At 44.3% G+C, this 17606-nt stretch overlaps 1 protein-coding gene across 1 annotated transcript in view; it reads right to left on the reverse strand.

Moving 5' to 3' along the window:
- Positions 1-926: 926 nt before the first annotated feature.
- LOC311234290 (heterogeneous nuclear ribonucleoprotein L-like) overlaps positions 927-17606 on the reverse strand; it is a gene marked incomplete at its 5' end in the record, with an annotated part of 108602 nt that continues 91922 nt past the window's right edge. The window contains 7 exons of the mRNA XM_084321426.1: positions 927-2179; positions 3726-3824; positions 6507-6564; positions 7643-7844; positions 8360-8481; positions 8838-9052; positions 16013-16084. Coding sequence (XP_084177552.1) covers positions 2124-2179; positions 3726-3824; positions 6507-6564; positions 7643-7844; positions 8360-8481; positions 8838-9052; positions 16013-16084 — 824 coding nt within the window. The 3' untranslated portion in view covers positions 927-2123. The remainder of the gene's footprint in view (positions 2180-3725; positions 3825-6506; positions 6565-7642; positions 7845-8359; positions 8482-8837; positions 9053-16012; positions 16085-17606) is intronic.

A 17606-nucleotide genomic window follows, 5' to 3' on the forward strand; every position in this document is an offset into this window, starting at 1 on the left:
ATGAGTTCCCTTCTACCACTAACATTACTGTTTAAGCATTTTTGGTTGAAATAAAGGTAGTATAATGTTTTTAATTTGTCGTAAACAAGCTAGCTAACAAGCTAGCTAACGTTAATGTTACCCCGCTAAACGTACTAGACATTAGCAATGTCTACTGTCGTGAACCATTTTAAATTGGGGCATGTAGAGGAGTTTCGGGAACGAGTAAAATGTGCAGGTCCTCTTCTCAGACCTGTGGGGCAAGCACTGCACACGCATCATGCCGGCTAGCAAGCTAGTTAGCTACACGTCACAACCTGCTGATACCACGATAGCTAACTAACGTTAACGTTACAAGCTCAAAAACCTTATAACTACTACTGTCGTGTCCATAAGTTCCCTGGCAGAATACTGTTTGTGAGGAGAGAACCATTTTAAATCGGGGCATGTGGAGGAGTTTCGGGAATGGCTAGCAAGCTAGCTACTAACGTTATGTAAAAAACAATAACGTTATAAACGAAAGTTTATAAATGTTATAAACTATACACAATGTACAATGATTTACATTAATATTTAGTGATTTAATATGCAGCGAAATAACGTTATACGATTTAAATGATAAATACAAATATATCTAAAAAAATGGTGGATGGCTATAAACTGGTGTTGGGTGAAACAGATACTAGCAACAGATTCAGGGTCAGTTATTTTCCCATTGTACAAATTGTTAAGCTTATCAAATGTAAGGAAAATCTGATCCTAGGTCTGTGACTAAAGCCAGGCGTCTACGCTGTGGTGACGTCAGTCAGCAGCGCCAAATAGCAGTGTAGTTTCCCAGCGAACGAAAACATAAACGTTGTTATTTTGCTACCTTTACGATTAATTGCGAATATTTTCATGTTGAGCTATAGATTGTGGATGAATACGCACAGAAAGGTACACCATGCCAATGTCCATGCTTTATTTGTTTTAAACGAACCGTTTTAGAAATGGGCAATGGGGAAATACATTCAGTGGAACAGAGGGTGGAACAGGAAAAAATGAAAATGACGTAACCACTACACCTCCCTATTGCTGCTTCACTGTTGTCCCCCTCTGAGAGGAACTGTTCAGACCATGCTGCGGCATTGATGCAGGGTTGGGAGACTTCTACAATGGCAACTACAGTATTAAGGAGCGTGGTGGAGAATTTCCTTTGACTTTACCCCTAAAATAATCTGTATCTAACAAAGGAGATGCATTAACATTATATTTGTGTTACATAATACAAGGTCTGACCCTGTCAACAAAATAATTTAGCCAAAAAATCCGCAGAACAGAAACCATTCTGTTCCTGCTCAAATTACCCCCGCCCCCCCCAGCAAAATTCTATCTCAACTTCTATACACATTTACATCTTACTTACATAGTTGTTGTCCATCTCAAGTGCTATCTAAGTCCTTGGCGCCCCCAAGTGGTCAGGCAGGACATTACTGCAGTACACATTTTGGACGTACACATTATCGGTGCCGTCATTTTGAGCGTCCACTGGTGATCCAGACTACTATTCACCACAAAACACATAAATACAGACACATTTCTGTCCAATAAAAGGCTTTTCTACAAGAGTCACATGTCTATGACGCGGTGATATCCTTGGATGTCGGTAAGGGAGAAGGTGTTTATGTCCGTGATTCTGATTGGCTCTCAGATCTCTTAAACCCTTCGGGATTGGTGCTCAGAATCACAAATAACAAAACAAACAGAAAAAAAGTTATCCAGTGTTTGACACATGTTGGTTTTCAGTGTTTCTTTTTTGCTCTACAATATGATGAAGTGGGTGATGGTCCTCTTCCCTTTCTTTGTCAATGCTTATAGTTTGCATCCTCTTCCAATCCTATCTCTCCCTCTCTTTCACTCCCTGTTCTATTTTTTCACTCTGTATCTTAATTCCTAATCTTCTCAAATGATCTTCGTCTTCTTCTCCTTCATTTTCTTGTTCTTCTCTATTTCTTTATCACCCCAATTCCTCTCTATCACGCTTGATCAGTTTCTCTCCCTTCTCCCCTCTTCCCTCGCTCCCCCCCCCCCCCCCCCCCTCTCTCCCTCTCTCTCTTCAGTCCACGGTCCAGTCCTCTGGTAGTATCGTGAGCTCCAGAGGGGTTTTAGAGGTGGGAGGAGGTGGAGAAACAGAGCTTCAGGGTGTAGGGATTGGAGCCGTCTGGAGAACAGGAGACAACACAAACATACATTTAGGCACAGGATGTACTGAATATACAGACGGGTAACAAAAAAAAACCATAGTGCCTTAGTAAGGTGTTGGGCCACCATGAGCACCAGAACAGCTTCAATGCGCCTCAGCATAATATTCTACAAGTCTTTGCAAATATATACTTTTATTTTCAGTTACTGTATAACCCAACAGATAAACATATAACATACAACAACGCATCACAAACAACAGCAGTACAACCCCAACACCCTCCCACACCAACCCCAAGATAAAGGAGTGATGAAGGGCAGGGCTACCATCTGGCAGGGAACTTCTCTGCGTGTGAACCTGATCTTCTCTTAACTTAATAAAGAACATCACGTCTTCCAACTAAAGAAGATGGAGATGGAGGACCAGGTCATTTCCAAGTGAAAGGATCCTCCGTGTTATGAGAGAGGAAAATGCAATAAAATTCAATTGGCGCTAGAGCGCAAAATTCTGAACGATTTCAGGAACTCCAAAGATGGCCGCCGTCAGGGGACATGGTTGCAGATCTGATTCCAGGATGTCGGATGGGGGGGGGAATGATCAGTTTGGGACAGAAATAAAACATAATGACTAAGATTGGTAGGGGTGTGGCTACAGAGATCACATCTGTTCTTTACATTGGTGTAAATCTCCGCTAGCCTGGCTTTGGAATAATGGAGCCTATGTAGTACCTTAAATTGTATGAGACCCAATCTTGCACATGAAGTAGTCGAGCTGATCGTATCAGTCATCTGAACATTCAACACCCATTTCCTCCTTGCAAGTAGAACTAGCTTTATGAGAAACCGTATCATTAACACGAGGGAACGATAGATCTGAGAGGTGAGTGACTTCCGATCAGCTTTAAGTTTGAACAGTTCCTCCCATGGCAGTAAAGCTGATGGCGAAGGGAATGGAGAAAACTGAGTCCTTACAAAATTCCATACCTGACGATTAGTGACTATAGTAAAGTTGAATGCAATAGATCATGTTTGCTCGATAGGGACTCAAAGGTAGAAAAAGTATTGTTTTGAAAAAGATCCCAAAGGCAAGCGATTTCCTTCCTATTACACAGGGGAAAGGCGGAGTCTGAATAGGAAGGAGGACGTTTGATTGCAAGTGATGGGATCTAGAGTTGAAGCAGGGGAGAATTTAAAATTCACATTATGATTCACATCCTTTTCATACTCATCAAACCATTCAGTGATGGATTAGGGTTATGGTTAGTGCCCTGTGGGTGGACGTGTTGTCATCCTGGAAGAGGCTCGTACTTCCCTCTAAGGAACAAGTGGATGCTTAATTGCATCATTCATCACTCATTTATTCAGGTCTTTCCGTTTTTTGTCACACGCACGCACGCATGCACACACACACACACACACACACACACACACACACACACACACACACACACACACACACACACACACACACACACACACACACACACACACACACACACAGGGCAGACAAGGCACATAAATACACGCAAGCGTATACACATTTACATGCACACATGCACGCTTACTTGGTATTCTGATCTGGTAGTGGTTGAGGACGGTGAGCACCTCGACAGCCTGAGTCTTACTGTCAAACTCTAGCAAACCAGAGATAGTCTTAGAGGAGGCTGAGAGAGAGAGAGAGAGAGAGAGAGAGAGAGAGAGAGAGAGAGAGAGAGAGAGAGAGAGAGAGAGAGAGAGAGAGAGAGAGAGAGAGACAGAGAGACAGAGAGACAGAGAGATGATGGAGGGAGAGAGGAGGCAGGGAGAGAGAGAAGATAAGGGGAAAAGATCAAATGATCATGAGCAAGGAAGAGAACGGGGGGGGGGAAAGAGAGAGAGAGAGAGGTTAGATACAAATCTATGAAATGGGCCTGATTAGACCGTGGGTGTAAATGTCACAGGTTGACAGGACCTTCCTGCTATTGACTGTTGTTTTTGTGACCTCCTTTTGCCCCAGGTTGTGCGCAGGCCCAGAGAAAACATTGACATTGACTGTGATTATGTTAACATGGGACAGCAAGAGTGGGAACTCCCACTGTATGTTTCCACATTGGTTTGTGTGTTCTTGTGCCGGCCTCTCTACCCTCCCTTGGCTGTCCTTTGAGCTTCCCTATAGGATTAAGATGACATCATGGGAACCTCATGATGACATCATGACACCTGGGGTTTAAAATCAGGAAAGAGATATGGGCTGACTGGTCCCACGAGGGCGTCTCACGGCAATGACGCAACTATGCTACAGCAGAACCAGCGATGCCTTAACTTGGTACCCACTCTATTACATCCCTCTCAAGCTAAGTAGCATTTTGTCCTGCTTATATGTTGGTATTGGCTTTGATAAGTGGACTGAAATCCCAACTATATCCAAACAAGATTTCCTTCGGTGGCTTTTTGTTGTTGCACACCCCTCAGTTCCGTAGTGATGACACGTTTTGCTGGGCTAACTGGGGCTAAACCTTTCCTTTCCCCCCAAATTTGTTGTTTTTAAGCTAATGGTTGGTTTAGGGGAGTCCTCCTGGCCATGGCGGTAATTCCCCTAACCCCAGGCAGCTTACTAAGTGTGTAGTATGTACTATTCTTTTTTGCATGTTTGAACGGTGAACATATGGAGTAATTGGGTGTTGCAAGCCTAGTTCGCTGTGTGGCATCAGAACTAGCTCTCTGATGAGCCTTAACCTTGTACAAGTGTGACCTACTGTGTGCCGAGCAGAATGGTGAGTGTTTTCAGTGTTCCGCCTTGTGACGTTCTGGCTGGTGTAAACGCTGCCCAAGTAGTGAGCGTGATTTGCTAGGTAAGCCAGGATGTTGCCCCTTTCCCTCGCACTACTGCCGGCCTATCCGCCAGAGGGCCCCCGACACCTCCTATCCAGCGAGGCAGACGATTGACTGCTCTCACCCAGCCGCAAAAAAAATTAAATGTCCTGCTTTCACTGTTTAATTCTGTCTGGGAACCTACTATTGTCCGTCCAAGTCGGTTGCCTCGACCTGTGACAGAAACTCGGACTTCTGCCATCACACCAAGGAAGACAGAAGGAGATGCTGTTCTCCCTGAACGTCAGCAAAACGAAAGAGATGATCGTGGACTTCAGGAGGTCGGGGTTCAGGGACTACAGCCCCCTCAGCATCGACGGGGCACCGGTCGAGAGAGTGAACAGTTTTAAGTACCTCGGAGTCCACATATCCGAGGACTTGACATGGACCACACACATTGACAGTGTAGTGAAGAAGGCACGGCAACGCCTCTACTTCCTTAGGCGCCTAAGGAAGTTCAAAGTGAGTCAGAAGATCCTTAAGAACTTCTACTCATGCACAATAGAGAGCATCCTGACTGGTAACATCACCTCCTGGTTTGGGAATAGCACCACACACGACCGCAGCAGACTACAGAGAGTGGCACGTTCAGCCGAACGCACAATTGGAGCTGGGCTTCCCACTCTCCAGGACATTTATAACAAGCGTTGCAGGGCCACGGCTAAGAGAATAACCAAAGACTCTAGTCACCCAAACAACTGCCTCTTCACACTGCTGTGGTCAGGCAAGCGCTACCGGAGTCTCATGGCCAGTACAGAGAGACTCAGAAGGAGCTTCTATCCCCAGACCATCAGGATGCTCAATGACTCTATGTAACAACCCATCATCTACACTCATTGCACACATCCATCCATCAGCATCAGCACACACTCACTTTTAAACAAACAGTCACCTTATTAACACTCACTTAGACACTTTAACACTACATTATATGTACCTATTTATTAAAGAGATTTGCACTACATTCATACCTCATTTGCATTGGCACCTTACCTTAAAGTTTTGTACCTCATTGTCTGCATTTGTACCTCACTGTTTACTAATTTTTACTCACTGTACTTAGATTGTACTTAGGCTGTACTTTAGATTGTATATTGTATTGTATATTGTATATTCCTCTTTTACTTACTTTTTTACTTACTTTGTATGACGCACACTCTCAGGGGCTCATACAGAACCAAGCATTTCACCGTAAAGTACATGTACTATTTTATTGTGACAACTAATAAACAAACTTGAACTTGAAACTTGAGATGTGGTATTTCATGCTACAGGCAGGGGGCGACAACACTGCTTTAGAAAGTATCTTATACTAAACTTCAAGAAAAAAAGATTCTGACCAAAAAATGGACAATTGCAATTTCAAACAATTGAACGAGTTGAAATCCACTTGATTTTTCTCAAAAGTAGACAATTCATTTTAAACAAGATACAATTAATTAAGCCCCCCCCCATCAGGTGTAACTCAACAAGAAGAAAATGTACACCAAACTTACGCTTTGCATCGAACACCTTGAACTTGACAAAGCCAGGCACATCATGCTCCGTGCACAGCTGTGAGATACACACAGGAGATGGTTAATGAAACAAACCAGAGCTGCGTTTTAATAGGACAATAGTGGTGCTGCTTACTATCTGTGTTTTAGTTGTAGTCAGAAAGTAATGAATCTATAATCTACGAGAGTTTCGCTTTTTGAATTGAATTACTGAAATAAAATAACTTTTTCACGATATTCTAATTCATCGAGCTGCACCTGTATATATATTTTTTTGGGGCTTTTCTGTGTTTTTCACCCATCCCAATTTAGTCGTTATGCCAATTCCCTTCCTAGTCGTTGCGCACATTGCCCCATTGTCGGCCTGGGGAGGGTGTAAAACGACCACATGTCTCCTCCGATACATGTGGAGTCAGCCAGCCGCTTCTTTTCACCTGACAGCGAGGAGTTTCACTGGGGGAACGTAACGCGTGCGGAGGTTCACGCTATTACCCCCCAGATCCCCTCCCTGTCGAACAGGCGCCCCGACCGACCAGTAGGAGTTGCAGTCTACAACGACCAGGACACACACACCTCACCGGCTTCCCACCCGCTAACACTGCCAATTGTGTTAGTAGGGACGACTGACCAAGCCAGAGGCACCGCTGTCAGCTGGATTGGATCCCAGAGTCTCTGCGCTACCCAGCCACACCTTAAGTGTTCTTTTTACACAGTCGTGCTCAGGTCTGGATCATGGATATATATATATATATTAGGGATGTCCGATATTATCGGCCGACCGATATTATCGGCCGATATCGGCAGTAAAATGTGATATCGGAAAATATCTGTATCGGTTTAAAAACAAAAAAAAACAATAACAATATTTGTTATATATATATCCAGTGAAATTATTAGTTACCTGAAATTATTCCGTTTTTTGGACGGGGAAACCCTGCATATATCGGTATCGGTTGATATCGGTATCGGAAATTAAGAGTTGGACAATATCGGAATATCGGTATCGGTAAAAAAGCCAATATCGAGCATCCCTAATATATATCCATAAGAGCATAACGGCTGCCGTGTGTGAATACGGTCAATAGAGAGCGGAGCGGAGGGCCGGCGGGGCACGAGAGGAGAGGAGCGAGCTCTACCTTGAGCAGGTGATCCTGGGAGACGCAGGGCGGCACGTTGTAGTAGTGGAGCACGGCGGAGGGCGGCTGGATGATGTTCTTGGACGCCTGTCCCGCGCTGCTGAAGCGGTTGTTCCTGGTCATGGCGAAGTCCTTGTAGCTGCTGCTGCCGTCCTCCAACTCAAACACCTGGCTGGGAATCACTGCGTGCTGCTTAGAGACACTGTGGGCCGAAGGAAGGGAGTCGACCACAGTCTGCGTTATTGACCACCAGCAGCCCCATTCATAGTAGATTGAATTATTAATCAAGGGCAGAACTGGAGACGTGTTGTATTGGGTTACTTACAATCACAATTGGTGTTATTAATTATTATACAATCACAATTCACGATTTTTGTATTCATGTTATCACAATGGAGTCATTGTTATCAGCCTAATGAGACGTGAAGGAGTGTGTGCGTGTGTTGTGAGGTGGGTGAGATAGAGGAAGAGATTCTTTTTAAATCATGTTTCCACAACATCGATCATTATATCTCTCAATGTCACTGAATAAGTACTACTGTACATGTGTGCATGTATGATACTTGTGCAGCTGTAGGCCAAAATCAACCAGAACCCTTGTTTCTTATGTAGATAGTGTATCTAAATAATTTGATGTGTGTGCAGATGCAGGTATGTATGATGTGTGTGTGTGTGTGTGTGTGTGTGTGTGTGTGTGTGTGCGTGTTTATTGCTCACCAAACGTTGAGTCTCTTGCCGAACAGTTTGATGCTGTTGAGGTGTGTGATCGCTCTGTCTACAGCGTACTCATCTCCCATCTCCACCAACGCTGTGCCGGGAACACTCTTCATGAACTTCACCTGGAATAACACACACACACACACACACACACACACACACACACACACACACACACACACACACACACACACACACACACACACACACACACACACACACACACGACACAGATCAAACAGATGCACACACACCGGTAGATCACACGTATACAGAGAGCACACACAGAGCAGCGATGACTTACACACACACGCACACACACACGCATGCACACACACTCACACACACACACACGCACATGCACACACACACACACACACACACACACACACACACACACACACACACACACACTTACGTATGCTGGCCCACCATACTGGTGTACCTTCAACCACGCTACGAGCCCCCTGCCACTGACCTTCTGGATGTTGCCATAGAGGCAGAAGAGGTTAAAGATGCGTGCGCAGTTCATCTTGGACGGGTGCAGTCCGCTGGCCATAGCCACAGAACTGGGGGCGTGGCTGCCGTAGGAAGATGATTGGGGCAGCGGGTAAGACACCACCTCTGGGACGTCCAATGAGCTCTGTTTATACCTGCTGTTGCCGGGCAGAGGAAGCAGAGGGCAGGGAGAGCCTGGGGGAGATAGAGAGACAGAGGCCTCGGTCACGGTCACGACGTGTCCTTGTCTGTATTCTAACGGCATTTCTTCTTTATTTGACAGCATGGAGAGGACAGAGAGATATGAAGAGGGGGAGCAGCAGGAGACATGACGTGGAGTGAGCACACTGGCCCAAGCACACAGGCTGTACTGAGCTGCTGAGCCACCAGGACACTCAAGGTCAGCGTTTCTCTAACTCTTTAGTTTTTCTTGGGAGATAACAATATGCATGTATGATTGTCTGATGTCTTTATATATTATGAACGCACTGTGACACTTGTGAATGTAACATCTCGACGGTACTGTAAATGAGTTTAACTACTCTGTGTATTTATCGAGTATAAATAAAGATTGAATGAATGAATGAACGTATCAGGGTGACAGGACAGTTGTTGTTGTGCAGATTAATCGTTGTCCTGTTTATTTCTGGAACCACTAAATAACGGCGCAACCATCCTCAGGACCTACATTGGACCTACATTCAAACTAGTGGCAGAGGTGCTACATAACCTTCACTGGGACCACTCAGGGAATCACTGGTCTCCGGTTTGAGAAATGCTGGCCTAGTTTAGCGGTAAAACATCAGTCTGCAACATTCTATGGAACAATAACCATTTTTTGTTACCTGTTCTATTGCCAGATGTTGCATGTCTAACTATCCCCTCGTTTCCATCATATATATATAAACAAGATATATAAACAAGAGTGAGTGAGAAAGAGAGAGGGAGATTGTGTGTGATGTCATCTTTAATACATGAACTCAAAACTATTCTGAGCTTTCTAGTTTTTGTTCCTGCATAATACCTTTGGATATTTCTATGAAACACTGACATCATTAAGTTTCCGTAGTCTCTCTCTCTCGCTCTCTCTCTCTCATACTCTCACTCACTCACTCACACACAGACACACACACACACACACACACACACACACACACACACACACACACACACACACACACACACACACACACACACACACACACACACACACACACACACACACACACACACACACACACACACACACACACACACACACACACACACACACACACACACACACACACACACACACACACACACACACACACTATTGTTTACAGAGATTCTCTCTCTCTCTATCCACTAGGTGGCGCCATAATATAGTATTTCACACAGGTGCCCTGGAGCTTCAAAACAACAATGTGGAAGTGAGTTCTTGCAGAGCTTCGATCATTTCTAAATGGTTCATACCAGCTAGAAGTGAAGATGAGGATGTTCCATCTCACAGTATATCCATCTCACATAGCCCCACCAGAGATACGACGAAATGCAGCAAGCAAGAAAGAGCGCCAACAGCAGTCTATTAAAGCATTACATCACGCGCAGGAGTGGGTTGTGAGAATTAGACCATGCCTAGGGGTGGTCGTACTATACGGCAGCCCCGGCTAGTCTGCCCCCCCCCCCCCCCCCCCACCACACTACTCCAGTTGCCCTGCCCACCCCCACACCTCTCAGCCCTTCAACTCGAGCAACCCCCTCCCGGTGGCTCTAACCTCTCATATAATAAAGACCATGGAGAGGTTAGTCCTGGAGCAACTCCGCCCGGTGATAAAACCCCACCTAGGCCCACTCCAGTGGATGCTGTCATCTACCTGCTGAACCGAGCCTACACTCACCTAGACAAGCCGGGGAGCACTGTGAGAGTCATGTTCTTTGACTTCTACAGTGCTTTTGATACCATAAGGCCTGGGCTGCTTGGTGAGAAGTTGGAGGCGATGCAGGTAGAGGCCCCCCTGGTGTCCTGGGTTGTTGACTATCTGACGGGAAGACCACAGTACATGCGCCTACGGAGCTGTGTGTCAGACAGACTGGTCAGCAACACCGGGGCCCCGCAGGACCAGTCCTCTCTCCCTTCCTCTTCACCGTCTACACCAACGACTTCCACTATCGAACAGAGTCCTGCAACTTTCAGAAGTTTTCTGATGACTCTGCGATAGTGGGATGTATAAAGGACGGTGATGAGAGGGAATACCGGGAACTGGTAGTGGACTTCGTCACATGGTGCGATAAAAACCACCTGCAGCTAAATGTGGCGAAGACCAGGGAACTGGTGGTGGAGCTGGGGAGGAGGAGGAGTGCACCTGTGACCCCCGTTTCCATCAGGGGAGTCGATGTGGACATGGTTGAAGAGTACAAATACCTCGGTGTGCACATCGACAACAAATTGAACGGGTCAAAACACGCAGAGGCACTGTACAAGAAGGGCCAGAGCCGACTCTACTTCCTCAGAAGGCTGAGATCCTTCAATGTCTGTACAAGGATGTTGAGGATGTTCTATGAGTCGGTGGTGGCGGGCGCCTTCTTGTACGCTGTGACCTGCTGGGGCAGCGGACTGAGAGCAGGGGACACAAACAGGCTGGATAAGCTGGTCAGGAAGGCCAGTAGCGTGGTTGGGGTGGAGCTGGACTCTCTAGCGAGGGTGGCGGAGAGGAGGAGCCTTGCTAAGCTCCAGGCCACAGGGAAAACCCCTCCCACCCACTATACACAGACTTGGCTGACAGGAGGAGCATGTTCAGTGCTAGGCTTACACTACCTAAATGCAGCAATGAATGGCACAGGAAGTCCTTCATTCCGACAGCCATCAGACTATACAATGCATCACTGTGCCTCACTGCATCACTGAGCACAGAGTGACAGTTACCATCTTCCTGGACTCTTACTTTTGAAACAACACTGCAATATTACACCTACTGTAGACTTCAGTATATTTTTACTGTATTTATTTACTGTATATTTTATTCTATTCTTGGCAGAGTTCAATGAGAAGGGACAGCAATGTGTTCAGCTGTGGTTGAACCACATCTAGCCAAGACTTGTAATTGACTGTCTTGTGGACACAACAAGAAGAATATCTCAGTGGTTTTATCATTCTGTTGTTCCATTGCTATGGATTGTTTTGTGTGCTGTTTGCGTCCATGCAATAGACAACCATCAGTCTACAGTCATCTCTTCTGAGAGGTAATTGAGTTGTTTTAATTCTAATTAAATAGGAATGAAGGGTGCCCTTCTGTACCCAGCAGGGTAATGTTTGGCATGTTCAATAGAAAGGTTTCTCTCCTCCACATTGCCTGTGGTGCTTTTTTCCCTAATGCTAGGTTTTTAGTGAGTTTTTCCTTATCTTCGCTGGGGTATGTCTGGGAGTGTTGCATTTATTTATTTTAGATTTATTTTGGATTTCATGGTGATTTTTTGTTCTTGATTTGTTGTGATGTTTCTTCTTGACTTGTTTAAAGAAGACTTGTCAGGCCCATGGGGACATTAAAATAAATCCTCTTAACCTGCAACGGCCCACATATGGGCCCTCTTGAGGACGATTTCCCCACTGGCACTTTGGCGACCTCTAGTGACTCGGGTGTGCATAGTCTTTAATACAATATATATATCGTATTAAAGCCCTGTTTGTTGCCTGTCGATAGCCATTTCAGGTGACAAAATCCGTTCAGCGGATTTTTTACAAGCCAATATGTGAAATACCACTCCCGACTCCCGGGGCTCTAGCTCCGTCAATCATTTGGTGATCTCGAAATTTTTTGGACAGAGTTGTAGCCAATGAGTGTGGCTTTCCAATGATACGCCACGTGGGGATGTACAAATCAGGGATCTAGGTGAAATGTCACGAGCCAAAACAGGAAGAGAAAAAAACGCTGAATAAATTGAAGTCTATGAGGAAAAGGAAACCAGGAACGCTACACAGTTTACCAAAATCGCTTCTAATCATTCATTTCTGAAATTTGGACATGTACTACACAAGACTTCAGGCTATGGACCCAGAGTGCAGCCATACCAATTTATGGGGAAATACTACTTCTGGACTACTAACTACTACAGAAAAACACAAGTAACAGGTTTTTCTACAACTCAAGTTCAGACCTATTTTACTCTATTTCATTAGCACTAAAAGTGAATCTTCTTTATTGTATTATAAACTTCAGAATGTCATCTTTCAAACGAGACCAGGCTCATGCATGTGCTATAAGTATAAAGTATAATATCTTGGTTTGCAAAAAAGCTATGCAGTCCTCAAAAACTAAAACTAAAATTACCACTTTTGGGGGCAATTGTTATTGTGATTTCGGGCTTTACAAATACATTTGATTTGTGTGTGTTATGTGTGTGCTGCCAATGCCCATGTTTTCCCCAAAGTTAAAGGGGCATTTCAAACAGTCCATAAAGCTTGTACTAAAGAGCTCCAATTAAATGTGTATCTGTATGGCAACTTTAGCTAGTGTTCACTGCCAGATATAACAGAGAAGTGAAGCAGGAGTGCTGGGTGCCATATTGCACAGTGGGGTCCGACTGACGTCAAACCACAGCGTTGGCCTCTTTTAGCCCAGCGCCCATTTGATGCGGTGAATAGAAGAGTAAGGTCTACATTTACAACTCTCACTGAGGAGTAAGGAATAGGGCCAAGTGTTGACTGACAGGCTTCAGGATACAGTGGAGTGGCAGGGAATCTACACCTTACATCAGTGCGTGTGTGTGTGTGTGTGTGTGTGTGTGTGTGTGTGTGTGTGTGTGTGTGTGTGTCAATTTACAGTTGATAACAAGCCACTGAGAGTCTACGCACGTCATGAAACATATACCTATCTGGGTCATACATTTTATGTGGCAGGTGAATGGGAACAACAAGTGAGTGAAATTATCTCTGATTACTCAACCAGATTAGATTTAATTGATTCATCGCCCCTGCCACTCATCATGAAGCTTGAAGCAGTCAGACAGATAGCCCTGGTCAAAGTTCAGCACCTATTCTCAAATGTACATATTCCTCGCAAATTCCTTTGTGAGATGAACAATAAAACCGTACAGATGGTGAGACAATGGACTGGACTGAACACTCACTCAACACGGGACATCATATTCCATACCATGCGGAGGGGCGGCCTGGGTGTTCCCAACTTTGAATGGACGTACATTGCCACGAGACTCATCTTCTCAACATGCTGAACAGTGACGACCAGCACGTCAGAGAGCAGGCCAGAGCCTCTCTGTTCTTAGACCTGCAGAGACGCAAGGTCCCCCTGGCGTGTGGGTCGGATCCAAACTTCCTGGGTTACAAGAAGAAAGCAAGTGGAAAGCTGGACAGCCGCGCCCCCGGATTTGGGGTCTGGTCTGACTGGCCAGACCTGAATGACCTATGCGGCTGGTCCAACGTGGCCCTGGAATGGGTGGGGCCGGACTCAGACGCTGTTAATGTTTCTGAGGAGATCATCTCTGACCCTACCATCTCTGTGAAGGCAACCATTGACATCTGTGGAACGTGGCAGGAACTGCCACTTACCAATGCCCGTGGCCATCTCATGTCGGCACAACAACAACGCCAACGTCAACACTGGACTGAGCTTAAACTGCAAGGGAAGCTTGCCTGTCTCCCTGCCGCTGACCACTCTGTCTCGCACGCAGTTTTAAAAAATTTAGCTATAGATGAGAGCATCATCATTTTTATTTTAAAAGCTAGGCTACAGGTTTTACCATCAATGCTCAACCTTTCCATCTGGTTCCCTGGCAGTCATAGCCCATACTGCATACACCATGGTCACGAACAGACAACAGAATTGTCTCACATACTCAATGGCTGTCATACATACAAAGGGCTCTACATTTGTAGGCATGATAGGATCGTGGATCTGATTGCAGACAGTGTCAGTTCCACACTCGGGTCACCTGCAACATATAAGCTGTATAAGCACACCAGTGTGAAGCCATATATGCTCAATCTGTGTAGGGACAATTCATTGTTCTCTGATATTTCAGCAAACACTGCAGATGTTGTTATTGTTAATGAGAATAACAGAGAGGTTCTCATCCTAGAAGTTGGCTGCACGTTTGACTACAGTCTAGAGGAAGCCTTTACAACCAAAATGTTAAAATATCAACTGTTAGACCATACCATATCACAACTCGGCTACAACTGTAAACTTTCAGTCTTCATATTTGGAAGCCTGGGTCATGTCCATAAGTTGGGTGTTAGAGGCCTTCAGATGGCCGGTCTTCCGAAGAGAAGAGCCAAACAATTAGCAAGATATTGCTCAGTGTCAGCAATTATTGGCAGCCGGGCAATTTGGAGAAGACGCTGCTATCTGTACCCATGAGCTGTGTGTTGATTGTCAGGTTCATCATCCATGTGTGTGCGTAACTTTGGTTGCCATTGTCAATTTGGGCACGACTGTATCAGAATAACCCACAATGTACAAGTGCACTGATAATATTTGTGTCCTTTAAACATTGTCTTTATGTGGACATAAATAAAGATTCTAAATGTGTGTGTGTGTGTGTGTGTTATGGTCTCACAAAGTCCCATTAATTGTCTATGGAGCAGCCCCAGATTAGACATCCCAGTGACCTCACACAGATTGGAGGGTTCTGTTTGGTTTCTAGCTTCAGGAGAGAGTGGTGTGTGTTCACAAATACTGACTGAACTGTCCTGGGGCACAGGAAGAACATATGTGAATTCTTAAAATGGGTGACATTCACCTTTAATGTTTAAAACTATTCATATTTAATTTGTGAACTAAACTCATCAATATATTTCTCTCCATACCAGGGTATATCGTCTTCCACACAACACTGATTAATCACTTATAATGATCTTACTCTTGGGGTGCTTTTGGAAAACCCAATCCTGGTAGTTTGTGCGTGCGTGTGTGTATGTGTGCATGCGTGTGTGTGTGTGTGTGTGTGTGTGTGTGTGTGTGTGTGTGTGTGTGTGTGTGTGTGTGTGTGTGTGTGTGTGTGTGTGTGTGTGTGTGTGTGTGTGTGAGTGTGTGTTGAGGTTCATGTTTCACCTGGTAGGTATAGGCAGTATAGATTAAGTAGCAGTCTTGTGTGAGTTAGCGGGTATGGTTACCAGTTTAAGTGATGGTGTGTACTGGCGCGTGTGTGTTTTCTTACCGTAGCCATTATCACTGTACGATGACGGGTGTTCTCCTAAGATGGCCTGTCTCTGCCTGCCTCTCCCACGCTCTAAAAGGCACACACACACACACACACACACACACACGCACACACACACACACACACACACGCACACACAAACATGCAGACACACAAACACATGCGCATACGCACATGCATGTACACACACACACACAAACACACACACACACACACACACACAAAAACATACACAGAAACATTGTTAGACTGTGTCCAGGTACATGTGCATTTCTTCAACTACTTTATGGGCTGGTTTCACAGCCATTGATCGAGTGTAGATTATATCAAGATTTGAAATGTTTGGCTAAATTAAATGATGTATTTCATCATTGAGCAACTAAAATGCATTTCAGAGAGTGATGTTAAAGGTGCTATAGATAAACTGTTCATGTAGAGTAATCTTTAAAAAAAAATTATTATAATACATCCACAGAGCTTTTAGAAATGATTCATTCATTCATTTATCATTTAAAAGAACTTTGGCGGGTCCAAAATTAATGTTGTTGTTTTGCAGGTATGTATCCCCCCTACTTCCCATTTCCCCACATGGAATGCACCTGATTGGATAAATGAAATTCTGGTGCTCTAGTGCAACAACTAGTGGCTGAATGTTATCTATAGCACCTTTAATTCGTGGGTTTCGTAAAGGTGTTTAGTGTAGGACTAGGCTTATTATGTCTGTGGAATCAACATAAATGGAATTGGTAAGTAAAGCTATGTACAGAGCATATTTATATATACCAGTCTTTTTGACATGTGATTTCCAAATAATTCTTGCCTTGATACAAACATGTTACAAAAAAACTTTTAAATTACATAGAAATGACAAATACATTTTTTACTGTTACTGACAAATAATGGTAGCCAATTTACCACTACCATTGGCTTCCAGTGTATCTGAAAATGCTAACATCTTATGTGTCACTTGTTTTCTGATTGTGATACAATACAGTATCTGAGGAAGAATTCCTTTTACTTTTAAGGCACAATAGAGAAACCTTTCTGGGGAAAAACTAAAACTTTTCATGTTAGCGTGGCAGTTTAGTCAGATGTGGTGACTTTCGTGGGTTTATGTGGTGTTTTTAAGACACATTTTCAGATACAATGGATGTGGTGATGTTGATGTTTGTATCAAGGAAAGAATGACTTGGATCCCACATGTCAAAAAGACTGGTACTGTAGGCTCCTTTAGCCAACAGGTAACAGAGTATCCTGCACAGTGGTGGAGTCACTAGCACCATATACCATACAGTGAGCTTCATTTTAGGAACTGTGAAATGGGGAGACCACATACAAAAACTGAACCTCAGTGAATGTATTCCCAGTGTCAGAAATATTGTGTCTATTACTAGGCTTGCTTAAATTGTGATGAAACAAAGGAGAATATGAATTATGATTTTTCTTTGCATCTTTGACAGTGAATAACACCATGCTAATAATGACCAAACATTAAAGACTGCCACTGGTCTCGTTCAGTACCTTCTTGAGACAAAAAGGCTAAGGAAATGAATAAAGGGAAGATGATTAAACAGAAGGTTCTGTAGATACA

Source organism: Notolepis coatsorum (assembly GCF_963971535.1).
Source record: "Notolepis coatsorum genome assembly, chromosome: 9".
Taxonomy (NCBI): domain Eukaryota; kingdom Metazoa; phylum Chordata; class Actinopteri; order Aulopiformes; family Paralepididae; genus Notolepis; species Notolepis coatsorum.